Below are 16,953 nucleotides of genomic sequence, written 5' to 3'. Positions count from 1 at the left end.
TGAACCGATAGTCGTGAATAATTTCACATGTGCACATACTGATTGAAGTCTGCTGCCGGCTGGATATGTCGTTGATATACACTAAGATAGCCTCATATCACAGAATTCCGAACAATATTGACCAAGACCCACTCCGATCCGTCAAGACGACAAGAATAGATTTCCATCACAACATGCTCGTTCATCGCCTCATCGCCAAGACGCCAGACGTAAATCATCACCGGGCCCTTGGCAGCTTGGTGATCCAACAGCCGTCTCTTGGCGTCCGTATACCGCAGCAGCAGGTAGTTCACACCCCTCTAGCTGCCTCATCGAGGAGGAGTAACTACCGATCCCAAGGAACCTTTTCGACTTCAATACCAACGGTAGTCTAAACAAGAAAGAGTGGGAGGGTTCCTCCCGCTGCCGCTGCCGCTCCCACTGCCGAGGAGGACATACTGCATAGTACACACACACCATACACCCACGCCCAGCCCAGCCCAGCCCTTCAAAAGATTTTGCCGAGCACCCTCGCAACAACCCCCGCCGGCTTCCCAGCCGCAGCAGCCTCGCCGCTCTTCCTCTCCGCCAGGGGTATCTGCTTGAACACCGTCCGCCTCTTCTTCTCCCCCTCTCCGCCGCCACCAGCAGACGCCTCTGCCGCTTCCGCCGCACCGCTGCCCCCCTGCTTCTCCTGCTGCTTCCCGCGCTTCGCCCTCGTAGCCGCAATCCCGTCCAGCACCCTCGCGCGCTCCACATTGCGCACAAACTCCTTGTTCTCCCTGCTCGCCTTCCCAATCTCCGCGCGCATCCTGCTCGTCCGCTCCGCGTTCTCGGCCGCAATCTGCTCCGTGAGGTGTCTCCACTTGAACCCCTTGAGGTACTTGAGCGTCCAGATGTCGTCGTGGTAGTACGACCCCTTCTTGCCGCCGATCGTGCGCGCGTTGAGCAGCTCGCACACGGCCTTGGCGTCGCGCTTGCGCACGAACTCGACCCAGCCCTCCGTGTACGACTTCTTCTTGTTGCCGCCGGCCTTGACGCGCCGCGCGTGCGCCGCCGGGTCCTCAGGCGCGAGGAAGATGCGGTTGATCTTGCCGTACGGCTCGAGCAGCGAGCGCAGCTTCTGCGGCTTCATGAAGGGAGGGATGCGCGAGATGTAGACGACGCCCGACTTCTTGACGGCCTCTTCGGACTGCACGAGGTTCTTGTTCGTGAGGGGCCGGGTGACGTCGGGGAGGAGGTCTGTGGGGGATTTTGTGGTGGGCTTTTTTGAGGTTGATGCGTCTGCGACTTCATCGTCGTCGTTGTCGTCTGCCTCGTCGTCTTCGGCGGCAGCGGTGGGAACTTCGCGCTCCTCGTCGCTGAAATCGTCTTCTTCGTCCGAATCAACCTTGCGTCTCTTTGCGCTGCGGCCTCCTTTGCGCAGGTCCTCGGCCTCGGAGTCGTAGCCCTGGTCGAGGTCGTCTTCGCTCTCGTCGGCGTCGAGGAACTTGTTTCGCTTCTCGGGGGCCATGGTGAGCAACCGAAATTGGGTATATGAACAGTGGTATGCGATTGAGATCCTCGGGGTCGATTGTAGGTCCGCAGCAGAACCAATTGCGTCGTCGAATATGGAGTCGTCGTTGATCACACACATGCAAGTACCGCAGCAGCCGTGGTGTTCTGCAAAAAAGTTTTAGTGGAGCCAACGGTCAACCGCGACTAGCCTGATTACCTCATCATCCTTATCATAGCTATCGGTATCTTATCTGCAACCGCGCTCACAGCGCGCTCCGCGGTCGGCGGGGCAGCTCAGCTCCATCGCCCCTCACCGACGTTCAGTGTTGCCCCTCCATTTGCCCCTCCAAGTGACGATTCATGTGGCCCAGCCAAAGGGGATATCTAAGCCGAGTTGCCAACTGATCAACCATCGTCGACCTCACTCTTCACTTTTCTTCTCTATTCTCCTAATTATACCCAAATACCCAGCACAAACCGGCCATCATGTCCGTCGAAGTCCTCACCACAATCTCCCCCACCACCAACGAGCCCATCCTCACCCGCAACGGCATCTCCCAGGCCGACTTAGATGAGCTTCCCAACACCGCCACCAAGGCTTTCGAGTCGTGGAGCAAGACGTGTCTCGCAGACCGCCAGAAGATCGTCAAGACCGCACTCAAGCTTCTCCTCAACCTGAAGGATGACCTCGCCCAGGAGCTCACCGTCCAGATGGGACGCCCCATCGCCTACACCGGCGTCGAGGTCGCCACCGCCGTGAAGCGCGCTGAGTACCTCCTCAAGATCAGCGACGAGGTCCTCAAGGACACCGACGGCGAGGCTGAGAAGGGGTTCAAGCGTTTCATTCGCAAGGTTCCCGTTGGCCCGGTTCTCGTCATCTTTGCCTGGAATGTACGTTTTTTTCCATGTTTCGCCATCTTCGTCGCCGTTGCGTGGCGACTCCACCACTTAGAGACATCACGAGCAACTGCCACCACCCCTGCTCACCTCATCTGACTAACACCACTCCAGTACCCTTACCTCATCCTCGTCAACTCTCTCATTCCCGCCCTGTTGGCAGGCAACACCGTCATCCTCAAGCCTTCCCCGCAGACGCCGACAATCGTCGAGCGCGTCGCCAAGGTCTTTGAAGAGGCCGGCCTCCCGTCCGGCGTCCTCCAGCACTTCCACTGCGGCTCGCCGACGCTCATCGAGTCCATCGTGCGCAACCCCAAGATCAAGCTCATCGCCTTCACCGGCTCCGTGGCCGGCGGCCTGGCCGTGCAGCAGGCCGCCGCCGACCGCGTCGTCAACGTCGGCCTCGAACTCGGCGGCAAGGACCCGGCGTACATCCGCGGCGACGTCGACATCGACTGGGCCGCCGCCGAGATCGTCGACGGCGCCGTCTTCAACTCGGGCCAGAGCTGCTGCTCCGTCGAGCGGGTCTACGTCGCCGACGAGATCCACGACGCCTTCGTCGAGGCCGTGCAGAAGGTCCTCAAGGGCTACGTCCTCGGCGACCCCTTTGACAAGGGCACCCACGTCGGCCCCGTCATCTCGAAGCGCTCCAAGGAGACCATCGAGGCGCACGTCCAGGACGCCGTCGCCAAGGGCGCAAAGGACGCGACGCCCGAGAACGAGTCGTTCGCCAACCCGCCGCCCAAGGGCAACTTTGTCAAGCCGACGCTGCTCACTGGCGTCGACCACTCGATGACGGTGATGACGGAGGAGACGTTTGGCCCCGTCATCCCCGTCATGCGCGTCAAGAATGACGACGAGGCGGTCAAGCTCATGAACGACAGCGAGTTCGGTCTGACGGCCAGCATCTGGACCAAGGACACGGACCGCGGCTACGAGATTGCGGACCAGGTGGAAGCGGGAACTGTCTTCGTCAACCGATGCGATTTCCCCAGCCCGGTAAGTTCTACAATGCTGTCCTTTCTAGAAACTGCATTCTCTCCGTTCGATTCCCATTACTGCCTCGCTGGTTTTCTTTTAATGCCCTCCCGATCGCTCCGGATGGCACCCCTCCCGGTGCTGCCCCACTCCTTCCATATGTTCGTCCGGCATCCTCCGTGACACCAGCTGCTCAGCCCTTTACCAGGTTCTTGGTTCCAGCAGCTAGAAAGCAGCTAGAAAGCAGCTAGAAACCTCAGCCGACTGGAGTGGGCTTTGAACGGCTTTTACTTCGCCCTCTTCCCAACGTTGTGTTTGAACTGCCGCCATTATAACCGCTTTCTTTTGTCCTTCCTTATGACGTCGTTTTTTTTCTTTGATCCTCACTTGCAAGCCACCTTCGTCACGGCTCATTCACTTTGCTAACAACCACCCCAGGACCTAGCGTGGACGGGATGGAAGAACTCGGGCAAGGGACAGACGCTCAGCCGCTTCGGCTACGATCAGTTTGTCAAGCTCAAGAGCTACCACTTGAAGGACTACCCCAAATAAGTGATGGTAGGAGAGGGGAAAGGGAAGCTTGGGGAGTCAAGCAAGTGTTTGAAAGGCTTAGGAAGCCCACGAGCCTCATGATGGTCCCTATTTGTGCTTGGTTTGACTGGAGCACCGGTCGAGGGCGGCGGCGGCGCTGGGCAAAATGGCAGTTATGGTTGTTGGGTTTTTGTTTTAGGGTGCTTTGCAAGGCAAGGGAATGGCTTCACAGTAACGCGATCGCGGGCTTGAGATGGAGCCGCGGCACTTGTCAGTCGGGTCTTGGCAAGATGAGGGGAGAGTCAGAGCACAAGAAGGGCCGTGTAGAGTTTTCTTCCTTCCCTTCCTTAGCTCTCTGTCTATCTTAGTCTTGGTGAGAGAATGCACGGACAGCAGCGCCGCGCCGCTGGGTTCAGTGGCTTGGCGATGGCCTCTTTTCACGAACGATCACGCACCATGACTTGTGACCCTTCCTTGGTGTTTCGAAGAGAATCTGCCCACCGTGATGTATGTGGATGTCGACCGGGGGGGGCATCAAGATCGGGGATTTCGAGGAGTGATGGGGCCGTGGAGCACGGGGCACGAACCGGAGGATCGGGGAGAGTGGGGGCCGCGGACTCAAGACCCAAGACCAAAGACTCAGGACCCAGGGGATGCACGATGATGGAAGTGGTGGTTGATTTGGTGGAGGCGCGGAAGGGGGTGGAGGGAGGGGAGGGTTAGGGGAGTGCACGATCACTGTGATTCTCACGACGTACTGCATAGTATGGTCTGTCTGTCTGTCTCCTGGGCTGCCGGTATGACACGATTACACCACGGATGGCATGATTCCTAAACGCCGACAGCGATATGCTTAAGCGGTCGGCGCTCCTCTCACAGGCCGCCTCACCTCAGCTCCTGGGTGAGGTGACAGCCAAACCGCCCACGACACAAGACAAGACAACATGCTTTTTTTGCGGGATCAGCCCAACGGACAATGATCAGACCGCGTGCGTCGCCCGTCGTTGTCAGTTGAGCGCGTGCGTGTCCGGGAACCCGGGACAGCGACAGCCCCTGCTTGCGTCCCCGACGGGAAGGCCAAGCTCGTGGGTTGTGTCTTTTTGCGCGCGTGCGTGGTGTCTCTCCTGCTTGCGTTGTGTCTTGGGTGGGTGACTGTTCCGTCCTTTCGGCGATCTCTTAAACGGGTAATGAAGTAATGCTGGGCAGGAATGTGTGTGTGTGTGTGTATGCGTCCCTGACACTGCCGAAACCGAGGCTGTCACTGGCTGGCGGCGTTGCTGAAGCGGCACAACAACGCATCTTCAGAAAAGAGTTTGGAGCAAATCTTCAGATTGTCCGAGAGCCGTCAGGTGGTGTGAAGGGCGTGTGTGTGTGTGTGTTACGCCGTATGTTTGCTGCCGCTGCCGTACGCTGCTACCAACTATCTACTGCCGGCGCCGTATGTAATCAGGGTGCTGCGGTATCCTCAAAATAAACTCGTCTCGTTTTCGCGACAGCCATCCTGCTGCTGGGGATGTCCCCGTCGACGTCATGAGATGAACGCCGCAGCAAGTTTGCAAGGCGCATGGGCGGCAAAGGAGGGCAAAGGAGGGGCAAACAACGTTAGAGAAAGCGCAGCTGCGGTGTTAGTCATTTGCCGCACTACCAAAACACGACGAATCCTTGAAACTGGACACGCAGCGAGAGCGAAAGCGGCGCCGACGATGCGGCCGATACGCGGGAATGAATGGCTTTGGGGGTGTTTGGGTGATTCATGATACTGTAAGCATGGCATGGCAAAGGTCGAAGGGCGACTATGACTGCATCACGGAGGGATTTTGCTGTTAGCTCAGGTTTGGGATCGGACTGACATCGCGGGCCCTCTTCCGAAGGACACGGAAGGATGCTCCCGCGTGCTAGCTTCGTACGAGAGACGATATGCTTCCCACGTCCTCTGCTCCTCCGATACGGGCTAAAGTGGATCTCTCCATCACGGACTATGGGTGATCGACTCGGACAATTGCGGCGGCCTTGAGAGTTAGTTCGGACTTCAAACCTGGAAAAAGGAAGGGGGTCCGAAGCTTCTTTTTTGGGGGGCTGCCTTGCCTTAGTCAGAAGCGCGGCAGGTGCACGGCACGGGAAGGGGATGGGTAGAGAATCAGACTTTCAAACTGGTGCAGGAAGAGAATCACGGCTCGACGACGACCGCGGCGACGACACTGCATAGGTTTGAGGCGTTACGGGCGTACATGATGTGTGGCGAACGGGAGACGTGGATGGCATATTCAGGGTCCAGCGTCCCCTTTGACGTGGCTGTCTTTCTCATACACGCATAGACTCTGTGGGCAGACTGGCGAAGAAGCAGAAGACTAGATGAGAAGTGTGAGTGTGTGTGTGTGTCAGAGACGACTGCGCCGCAAACCGTCGAAGGAAAGCGTTGGAGTCGGCCGCTCAGTGTGCTGTAAGAGAGTTCGGAAAGCCACTTCTCGGCCGCAAGTGCTGGGGCAGACAGGTCGGAGTCAAAGGGTCCGCAACAGTTCTATTGTGAGTTTCGACTCGGGAACGGTTGAGCGTGCAGAGGAGAAACAAAATGCACACGAGGGCAGGTGAGACTGTTGGATGTGATGTCCGCAAACGGAAAACCTCTATTGTGAGTTTCCGAAGAAGGGGCGGATACTGACGGGATGTGGTGGTGTTGGTGGTGGTGTAGCGTACGATAACATCTACCGATGGGCAGAGCAGGCAGACTGGACCGCGACAACTGCCGCGTTCAGCCACGGTCGGGGCGGTGGTGATCGGGGCCTAGTGAGGGTATCGTGATGTTCTCGATCGTGGTGTGCTGCTTCGGTGTGGTGGTTTGGATGCATTTGGACAAGGTTGGTGTCGGACGGGGGTGGGGTCCCCTGCTCAAGCACTCACACTGCTGGAGACTCTGTCAGGCACTGCTGGGCCACTGGGAAGGTCCAATGCCGTGAGACGCTAAGGCCGTGTGACAGCCGAAGCCGGCGATTTGGGACCGCCCTAGAGACGCCCAAGTCGCTAAATCGCTAGCGGCCTGCGCTGGAGGAGCGGGAAGGGTGGGGGGGGGGGGGGGGGGAGGCGTCGAGGCGGCGCCGTGGGTGGGTGCACGCGGCAGCACAGGCGTGTTGTGAGGTGCGCTGTAGTGCGCGGCAGCCAGTGAGAGTAGTGGTGCGGCGGGTCAGTCGTCGACCGAGGTTCTCTGTCAGAGATCTCACCTTTACTCTCAGTGCAAGGCAAGCCTCTGGCCGTCTCATCGTGAGGCGTCGACAAACCATCCAACCAGACCACAGGCCTCGTTCAGTCATGGGCGGCAGCGGCAGTCGTGCCTTAGGTAAGGCAGGGCAGCCCTTCCTGACCATGCCCAACGAGGTTCAATCCCGAGGATGGATGGATCTGCTGCCTCTGCTGCTGCTGCTGGACAGGGCTAATTATCCCCAGCAAAGAGTCCGACCTTTCCCCATCTCTGGTAGCGAGACAGGCAGAACGCCTTAGATACACCCCCAAACTCCACTTCCTCGGCCGTAACAGCAATCGCTAGTCCCTGGAGAACTTCACATCCGTGAGCCACGTCGCGTACGACCCAATCCTACGGACGAGATCTCTTGACTCTTTTCTTCTGGGCAGCAGCCCCATTGGGGGATGGGCCGGGTTGGGGGATGGGCCGGGTTGGGGGATCGGACGCGGCGTTTAGGTCCATCGTGTCCTACCTCACCTCACCTTGCACGCACGAACATGCATACACTCTCTATCTATTTCTCCACAGTCTGCAGTGCCGCCTTACCAGAGATGGCTATTGCTGAATCCTCACTCTCCATCTCGTAATCTTGCAGGGTATCATCGGGGCTAGTGGTTTGCTTTTCCCTCTCAGTCAAGTAAGATTGAAGAAAACCTCAAACGGGGTATTCGTATATGTGAGGCGAGCTGGAGGGCATGGGGTTAATTCGTTAATTGCTGCGTGAAGATGTGTAATCATGCCTTCACCGACTGCCTGGTTCCCACCGCCCTGCGAGGAAACACAACAGGCATCACGATCCTTTCCCGCGAGATCGCTCCAGATATGGCAGCCTAGCGTAGCACCATCTCGCGATGCGGCTGCCTGCGTTACGGCTGCCTACTTTTTTTCTTTGCACAGGATGCAATCTCGCATCTTCCAGCATCCTGGGCCGTGCGCATGCAAGTCCGAGAGAGATACGCGGTTCTGGAGAAGCGAAATACGTGATTGGGGAAGAAGCACGCAAACCACAGGATGTCCCTGTCGACAGCTCGCCTTCGCCTTCGCTTCGTCAGCCGAACAAGCATCCATAATGGACAATTAACCCCCCTCCCTCCCTCCCTCCACTTCAGCGCTGGCGTATGCCCACCTCCAACCCCATTAGCCAGGGCAAGCAACTTCGAGGCTGAACGCCCTGGGCTGGCAAGCCTCGTCCAAGCTTCTCAAGCATGTCCAAAAGCGACCATGAAACCTGCAACTTGTCAGCTTGGCAGGGTGGCTGGCGTGGCTGATTACTGTGTGCTTCTGAAGGGGGTGGTGGAAGGATTTGCAGATGCAAGTCGTTACTCTATTCACGGGAACGAGGAGATCTACGTTGGATGCGTCAGCCCAAATGCATACATGCACACAACCTGAAGCTTAGCTCCAATCTGCATTTTCCGACAACAACGACCGTTGTACGGTTTTGCTGTTTGCGCAAAGAGGGAAACGATGCAACGAACGTTCTAGTCCATTACCGGAGAACTCGGATGGTGATGCGTTTCCTGAACGCGGTGATCACGAAATTCGGGGGGGAGGATTGGGCTCGTGGGGATCATGACAGCAATGGCCCGATCTCTCCTTCTCCCCCATCGGTGTCCCTTCCCAGGGGTCCATACTGGGCACGTCTGCATTGAGAATAAGCCTTACAGCTCACAAGGGGGTGGGCAGCAAGAGAGATTGTCATCATCGATATCGTCACCAGGGTTTAAGGTGGTGTAGGGCTTCAATTGGATCCTCGGTCTCAGCTATCCCTTATTTTCTTCCTCCGTGGCATTGTGATTAGTAGATTGCAGGTTGATTACTGACCGACCAACCGCAAGTCCCGAGGAATGCTTGCTCATCCACAAGTTAACCCCTGCCGCGGCCTGCTGTATAAGTAATCTGCCAGATCAACGCCAGCGCAACTCTGCTGAAGAAGCAAAAAGGAAAACGGCGCTAGTCTACAGATGGGTTTCCGAGTCACTGGCTAATGGGTATCTATCAGAGTCACAAGAGTGTCTATCAAAGTCATATTGAGACGGCGCAGGGCTGGCTGAGTCGAGTTGGTAATCATCGTGAATGCGAGGAATGTTGGACCTGCCCCCTTCCAATTCACACATTTCGAAACCGTCGCACTCTTCAAGTTCACATTAGTTACACGTCGCGATACAACCCCCGCGCGCCGAAAGCGAAAGTGTGAACCACGCGTAGGAACAGAAAAGTCCGGTGAAGCCCGACGAGATAGTCTCCGGTCAAGATTCCTCGGCTTCGGGTTTGGCCCCCCCCCCCTCTGAAGCTTCTCAAAACACACAAAATCGTGATCACCGTCCTTTCTACCGTTCATGCCGACGACCGCCGCCGCCGCAGCCGGACGGCGGCATCGCACGGCGTCCATCAACACCACAAAAATACCGCACGCAACCCGAAATGTTGAAGCCCAATGCGACCTTTCACGAATCACCCCCTCCCTGCCTGACAACAAATCTTGGGTCCGGCATTGTGACCCCATCGTCATTCCCATCCCGCCCCCGCGGCCCCCACCGGCGAGCCCCGGCACTCCGGCCCCAGCTGGGGTTCCACCAGAGGGGCAGCAAGCAGCACGCCCTCCAGCAGCTGTGCGGCGGCGTGCGTGCGCGCAGTCGGCCAACTCTCAGGTTCGGCTTGCGCACAGATTATCTGGGGCATTGCGGCCAGGCACAGGATGAATGACTGAGGAAGCACAGATTTGGGCAATGCGTGGGCAGCACACCCCCTGCAGCACATCCGACCAGGTCCCCGAAAGGAGTAGGAAAACGGCGGCCACGGCATCGGCGACGGCGACGTGCCATTTTGCTTGCTTGCAATTCCTTTTGAGTTGGTAGGGCACCCACGTCCAACCGAGTCGGAAAATGCAGGGGTCGCCCCCTGCTGTCCTTGGGGCTTATATCTGCAGAGACTTATTTGTAGACACCATACAGCAATTAGTGTACGGCGCAGGCTGCAGCAGGAGGTCGCATTTGGGACATTGTGACACTATCGAAGAAAGGAGACGGAGAGAGAACACATGTAACCCCAGATCGTCGTCGCCGCGTCCGCGAAGCACATGGCCTCAGAATCGCGTGACCCGTTATCCGACCATGTGTCGTTTCTGTTGTTTGTGCCCTTATTCTCCCTTTCTTTGGCACGTCAGCGCGCAGCGCGTTGTATGTCGCTGAAGAAACAAGACAAGTGATCCCGTAGGCCGCGCCGTGGTTGGTCAGCCGTGATGCACTTCCCCTTGCATCCGGATGTTGATCTTTCCATCTGTACGGTTTAAGTGCGTGCGTCGCGTACCTGTCTGTGTTTCTGTTCCTGCATTTTTCCTTGACCGAGCACAGCGATCACAAAAAAAGAAAAAAAAAAAAAAAAAAAAGAAAAAAAAAGGCCGTTAAATTGCGTGCGTGCAGCGCACAACAATCTCGCGTGTTGCTGTGCTGTACCTTTTGCATTGATGGGCCATTACGGGAAGGCCGTGTGTGCTGTTGCCCGCTTGCGCGTGTGCGTGCGTGTAAGTCGCTGGAAACGTTGAAACATCGCCAGGAGACAGGAGAGAGACAGAGAGACAGCAAAAATTCCAAACAGCGCACACCCCTGCCGAACCGTCATCGCCGAAGTTTCAGAATCTCGCAGTTAAGGAGAGCAGGAGAAGAAAAAGAAAAAAAAGAGTTTTACAGTTTTACATACACATGCACGCATTCCGTCCGCAGTCCGCCCAGTCCGAACTCTGTGTCTGCACGCGTACCTGTCTCTCGTGGAAACAAGGCTCTGCCCAGCACGACAGCACACCGCATTCCTCCCAGAGGCTGCCTGAACCACCGCTGCCGTCCGCAGTCAGATCGCCGTCGCCGTTGGAGGAGTCGGCGGCGGCGGCGGCAGGATCGTGCTCTGATTGGGAGGTTGACGAGCGTGTGTGTATTCCCCGATCAAACTTCTTTCAGCATTGCTCGTTTTCGTCGTTGGAAGTTGAAGCAGTGTAAGCACCCAGCACCATCACCCCATCGCCGAACACCCCGGTTTGTGATCAGCCTTGCCCTGCCCTGCCACGGCCAAGCAAAGTCAAGTCCCTTTTTGGGCAACGATACGGCGGGAGGATACCTGCCTACAGAATCTTGCACGGCTTGCTGCATTACATGCCCAAATATCGTAATCTCATAGCAGATTCCCAATTTAACCCTCTCTGAAAGGGCCTCGTGAAATTGAGAGACAGAGGGCCCATAGGGAAAAGAAAGGCCGACTAGTAGCTACGGATAGGCTCGTCCGTCCCTCTCTACGTCCGTTAACCCAAAAAAAAAAACCTTGCACCCTACCCAGGAATTCAAAGATCGTACCCCCTTCAGAGAATGAAGCCTTCAAGCCCTGCCACACACCCTCCACCTAACCTTCTTTGCCCAAGAGCGTGGCGCCCGTCGGCCGACGGACGGACACATTTCTTCAATTTTCCCCCCTTCACGCGAATGTTCGAATGGCATGCCGGGGAGCACCAGACCACGGCACTCCACCCTCTCTTTCCACACGCCCCTCCCTCCCCGTCCTTCGGGGAGATAGAAGCGCTAGGTAGATGATTCTGGCATTGATGAGATGGGACGCAAAAAAAAGGGCACACACTCAGCGCAACTCTCCAAATGGAAGCGGAAGGATGGGGTGTGTGTCGTACGTATGCAGCATACGTCCCCGGCACCTCCACACACACACACACCCCCTCCGCACCCCCCGTCTGCCATAGGGCAGGGCGTGTGGTGTGGTATTGCGCGTGCAGTGCGGCTGTTCCCCCACTCCCCTCCGCCCATCCTGCTGCCAACACCACGCCACACACCACACACACACCCGCCGATCTGGGAAATGGAGATATATGATTCTGGCTTCTCCCACCCTCGCCTCTGCTTTCTTTTTCGGAATCAGCTCGCAATCTAACTCCACCAACTCAAATCCCAATCTTTACCCAATATCTTCAATCCAAGGGCTGAGCCGCAGGAAGCAACGACACAATTACGTCGAGACAAGGAGCAAAAGAAAGCATACTACACTATCACTACCCAACAAGAGCGAAAGGGACCCGAGAAGCTGGAAAGGGCAAGATTCAGAAAAAGAAAGGAAAACACAAGGAACAATTGGATATAAACCCACCACAGCAACACAACCGATCGATCTTTCATGTCGGAGATCGTCACCCGGCATCCCTCGGAATCGAGAAACAAAACATTCACTTCTTCATCCCTGTGTACGACCGCGACACCGCACTTACATATACCACCTCGATCCTCGCACCACACTACCACCGTCTCACAACCACCACCACAACCACATACACAACAGCCATAATGCAGACCGACGCAGCCATGGACTCCCACAACGACGGCTTCAAGGTCTTCCTCAACAAGGTCATCCGCCGCAGCAGGAAGGAGGCCAAGCCCAGGGGCGTGGACATCTCCGCCCCCTTCGACTTCAAGAAGTGCAACCTCGAACTCGCGGGCATCAGCGCAGATGAGTAAGTCTACACACCTCCATCAACACCATCAAACTCAATGATACTAACAACCTCTCCAGAATTGCCATGCTCAAGGAACAAGCCGTCGCGAGCCGCATCGGCATCGCCGACTTCGACTCCGACTACCCCGCCAGGCCGATGTTCTCCATCCAGTCCGGCATGTCCAGCGCCTCCATCTCCACCCTCGGCAGCTCCTACAGCAGATGATTGATCTGATCAACCTGCCAAACAACAAAACACTCACACAACAATACATACACTAGCGATGGACGGTAATGGCAACTTGCCACGGGTTGTTACACCCAGGACGGTGATCAGCAACGTCTACTTTATGAGCGTCAACTATTAGCGAGAGCGAGCGTCCGGCACTATGATGCTTTTGGGGAACAATTACTTCAGCGACGGCGTTATTGGAGCGGGGAAAAACTACTGCAGCGACGACGACAGTCGGTTTGCTCTTGATTTGCTTTGTCACTTCTTTGAGATTATTAGTACGATACCACTTGGTACGCAGTGTTGACTGCAGAGAAGCTTGCGAGCTGAGGACGATTGTTGTTCAGAGGAAGAGAGAGAATGGTGCCCAAAAAGGCCCAAAGACAAATACAGTAAAATTATCTTCACCTTCACTTCTTCCGCTGCCACGCCTGTGATCTTCTTGCACCGCAATGCTTCCTACGACTGTGCCTCTGGAGTCTGTGTGACGCATCCACACTGATTTGGAAGTAGTCACATGCCGCTGAGCTGCCTCAGCAACCATCGTCATTGTCAGCCTCGTGATTTGTGAAACTGCACAGCCATGGGCCATGGCTGCTGCCTTGCAGCCTGCACCCGAAGGTCCCCGATCCCCACCTCGGAGCCGTAGGGCGAAGCCGCCGAGGAAGCAAACATGTCAAACTTGCAAACATGAGGCGAGGGTAATGCTGCGCAATGATGCGCAGGATCGAAAGGGTCGTCAAAGGGACTTGCGCGCTTGCGGGTGTCACGTAAGCTGAGCCCCATGCGAGGTCGCAGGCCAGGGGATGTTGTCGATCCTCCACAGGTTCCAACCAACCCACTCTCACCGAGACCCGAGCCGATGTATCTCGGTGACAGGCGGAGCGCTCGCCAGTGTGCCAGTCTTGGCTCTGGGGCGGATGGGCGCAGGTTACAGCGCATTAGTGGCTGAATAATCCGGGAACGAGCCCAGGGCTGGAGATTGTAAAGACGGATACGCAGCAGCAGCATCCAGATCTGGTCGGAGCAGTCAGAGGGCCGGGTAGCGGCATTGGGCCGTCGGCGTCGGCATATTGAGGGCCACCTGGCAAGGCCACGGGGATAAGTTCTCATGTCCGGCGGCCGGATGTAAGACGGCGCAACCAGATGCCCGTCCTCCGAGGCAACGAGAACGTGGCTCTCGCGGTTTGAGCATCCGCATCACCACTCATGGTCATCCATGCCTGCGGCGAAGCGGTGCCTGGACTGGATCCTGTTTTTTTGGGAACCGGTGGGCTCCTAGGCTGGGTGTGCCGTGCCGCAACACATGGCGGCTCTTTTTCGTGAATGGATGGCCGCGTGACCTGAAAGTCGTGAACGAGCCCCGACGAATTGCGGGAAATGTTGGCGCGATCTGTCAGAGCTAGGGGAATTGCTGGCTGGTGCTCAATTGCGAAATTGTGGAGGAAGCATGTTGGCCAATGTCTCAGCACGTCACGTCTGTTAGGGCACGACGTGCAACCCTCCGAGGATCATTTGTCGTGGGCAGAACTCCCAGGCTCCATCAGCAAGGTGCCAGCCTCGCGTGCCAGACGGCTGTAAGCCCTGATTCAATTTGGCTCCCGCTGCCACTTTAACAAGTACCAATCGGTACCAATAGTTGGTCAATGGAGATCGCATCGCCATCTCCGTGCCATGTGTGAGATTCCAGATGGTAATGATTACGGACAGGTCAGGGTCTGTTGGGGCAGATTACACTGGCAGTTTTGGGCGCGTTGCCATTCGTCGACGGACGCAAGGGACAGGGCAGGCGGGTGAGCGTGGGATTGAGTGTTTGCTGTTTTGGCCCGTTTTGGATAGGTGAGCGATGGTATAGATGGGGCCGGCAGGGACGCCGACGAGGGTTGAACTGGCGGTGTTGATGTGTTGTTTCTTTTCTGCGCGTGCTGCTCGCGGGGCGGTGACGGTGACTACCCGGCCTCGATTCTGAAGACGTGCATGCTGATCTGCGGCTGGGCGCGAGGAGGGCACGGCCATGGACGTGTTTGTTTGGTCAACGAGATTGTCTCTCCATCGGGTTGAGATCTCGCAGGTCTCAGAGCCGTGATGCTTGATATCAGCCAGTCATTGACGACATCCCTCCGTTCGATATCGAGCCAAGATACTGCTAGCAAGGTACTCTGAACCTCACCGTTCTGTCAAGACGGCATCGCTGCTGTATGTGTACTGCATACGTAGCATGTGTGGTTGCAGCGGGAGCTGAGCTTGAGGTCCGCTCCGTAGGTTCGTTCATGCGCATGAGGTTGAGGGGTTGCTGGAGGTGAAAAATTTGCGTCTTGAGTGATTGGTTTCTGGTGGTGAATCACCAATGAGCAGGCGCGACTTGGTCGTTAGCGGAGGCTACCAGCGGGGAAGTAACGGGCCAAGATGCAGTTGCAGCCACTGGTGGAAACGGAGATGGAAGGTGGGGCTGGAGGCTGCTTCCCGACAGGACGGGCTCACTTTGAGTCCTCAGAGTCCTGCACCTGCCCCTGGTGCACTGTGGCTCCCCAGTCTCCGACCCTCCCGTTCCTTCCGGCTTCTCCCAGTATTGAGGCGCCCGTGATTGGTCTTGGACACCGACATCTATTCGTGTCCACGGCCTTCGCCCTTGGTCAGCCAGCCCTCTGAGTCCCTGACTGGCTTCCCCCGCCATTCCAGCACATTGGTGCCGGTTTCTTCTCGCTGGCAGGGGCCACAGGGCAACCGTCAAAGAGTCATCAGGCCCGTTTTGGCAGTCGGCTGGGTTCGTAACTTGTAAGACTGCTGGGACTTCGCTGGGAGGCAGCCCCCCTTCACACGTTGAACCCCCAAATTTCCCCGTGTTTTTGAGAGGGTGTTGACGTTCCAGCGGGCTTGGCTTAGCCAGCAGCGATGATCAATCTCGCGTCCTTAGGCGTCACCAGGGAGTCGTCATCTCGCAAAGGGACCTGGAGGAGACTTGCAGGAGTTGTGGGCGAGGTATCTTGTCGCATGTCAAGTACCGCGGAGTACCTCTCCTCCGCCGTTACGGTCTGCGCGCGTGAGTACCGCTAGCCGTGAGCCATTTCGCGTTGGCGGGCGAAAGGCAGCAGCGGATGATGACACGCAGACCAAGACAGTACCTTCGAGGAGTCGGTGCCGGACGTTGCTGAAGCATCCGTCCGGTCTCTGGGAGGTATTCGTCCGTTCTGTCCACGTCGTCACCTGTCAGCTTGATGCCCTGCGGCCTGCGACAAAGGGTGTCGAGCAAGGCAAATATGGGAACCGCGAGGCGTCAAGGCCACCTGTTGTTTTCTCAACTTTTGCCTCAGTATTCCGGTGTTTGAGCATTGTTGCCCCCCATCTCAGGCTTGAAGTCAAGATCCATTCCAATTAATCGTTGCTTTTGGGACACCAAGAACGACAGGGAGCTCGCGGGTGAGAGCCACTGAGGCTAGAGGGACTGAGCCACTCACAAGCCGCGGATCAAGGCCCCAACGGCGTCGGGGTTTGGTGCCTGAGTCATTAAACCCGCTCGCCTTGGTCTGGCAGGAGAGTACCACGCACCAAGTATCGGCGCCAGAGAGGGAATCGGAAAACAGGGACCAAAACGCGCTTCCATTTAGTAATTTTAAAGTTCCCGAATCCACCCTGTTGCCGTCACTGAGCGAGAGAGCTCCGAATCCACGCGAACGGAGACCTACGCAGTAAATCCGTCACGGTATTGAATCTTTCAGTGGAGGTGTTGCTTCGAGTCACTCGCTGCATCTGTATTCGACATAGAACACACAATATTTGAAGTCTACTGCGCAAATACTGTTTAAATGATAATGTGAAAATGAGTGTGAACGTCACTTGCAGCAACACCCATGCCCTGCCTCCAAAACCCTCATGCCCCGGTCTAGCGCGCCCGTAGCTGTGCCCTTCTGTCGCATTCCCCATTCCTTCCAGCGGAGGAGACTGCAAGAAAAAAAGACGGTCCTAGAAAGGCGCAGATCTCCACTGGAAGAAGACTGCTGAATCAAAGTGAAGAGGCGGGACACCGAGGCGGGCCATATGCATTGCGGTCCATGGATGGCAACGGCAATGGCAGGAGCCGTGGGTCCCCAGTGGCCCGTAGGTACTCGGCTGTACGTCTCATTGA

The 16,953-nt window shown here is 56.8% G+C and overlaps 3 protein-coding genes across 3 annotated transcripts; 2 read left to right on the top strand and 1 right to left on the bottom strand.

The window, feature by feature from the left end:
• Positions 1–487: 487 nt before the first annotated feature.
• ESF2 (RNA-binding ATPase activator esf2) lies at positions 488–1,492 on the bottom strand (the record flags this gene model as incomplete). Its single annotated transcript, XM_053175611.1, has 1 exon — positions 488–1,492. One exon carries the CDS (start codon positions 1,490–1,492, stop codon positions 488–490), a length of 1,005 nt encoding a protein of 334 aa, XP_053040320.1.
• Positions 1,493–1,962: 470 nt separating this feature from the next.
• On the top strand, positions 1,963–3,903 carry COL26b_002698 (uncharacterized protein; the record flags this gene model as incomplete). The annotated part of the gene is made up of 3 exons (XM_053175610.1): positions 1,963–2,367; positions 2,488–3,372; positions 3,790–3,903. The coding sequence occupies 3 exons, from the start codon at positions 1,963–1,965 to the stop codon at positions 3,901–3,903; spliced, it is 1,404 nt and encodes a 467-aa protein (XP_053040319.1).
• Positions 3,904–12,450: 8,547 nt separating this feature from the next.
• On the top strand, positions 12,451–12,824 carry COL26b_002697 (uncharacterized protein; the record flags this gene model as incomplete). Its single annotated transcript, XM_053175609.1, has 2 exons — positions 12,451–12,617; positions 12,677–12,824. 2 exons carry the CDS (start codon positions 12,451–12,453, stop codon positions 12,822–12,824), a joined length of 315 nt encoding a protein of 104 aa, XP_053040318.1.
• Positions 12,825–16,953: the final 4,129 nt, after the last annotated feature.

This window comes from Colletotrichum chrysophilum, assembly GCF_026319265.1.
Source record: "Colletotrichum chrysophilum strain AFK26 chromosome Unknown scaffold_14, whole genome shotgun sequence".
Classification (NCBI taxonomy): Eukaryota; Fungi; Ascomycota; class Sordariomycetes; order Glomerellales; family Glomerellaceae; genus Colletotrichum; species Colletotrichum chrysophilum.
Note: the sequence above shows the minus strand (reverse complement) of the source record. Positions and strands in the feature narration are given on the sequence as shown.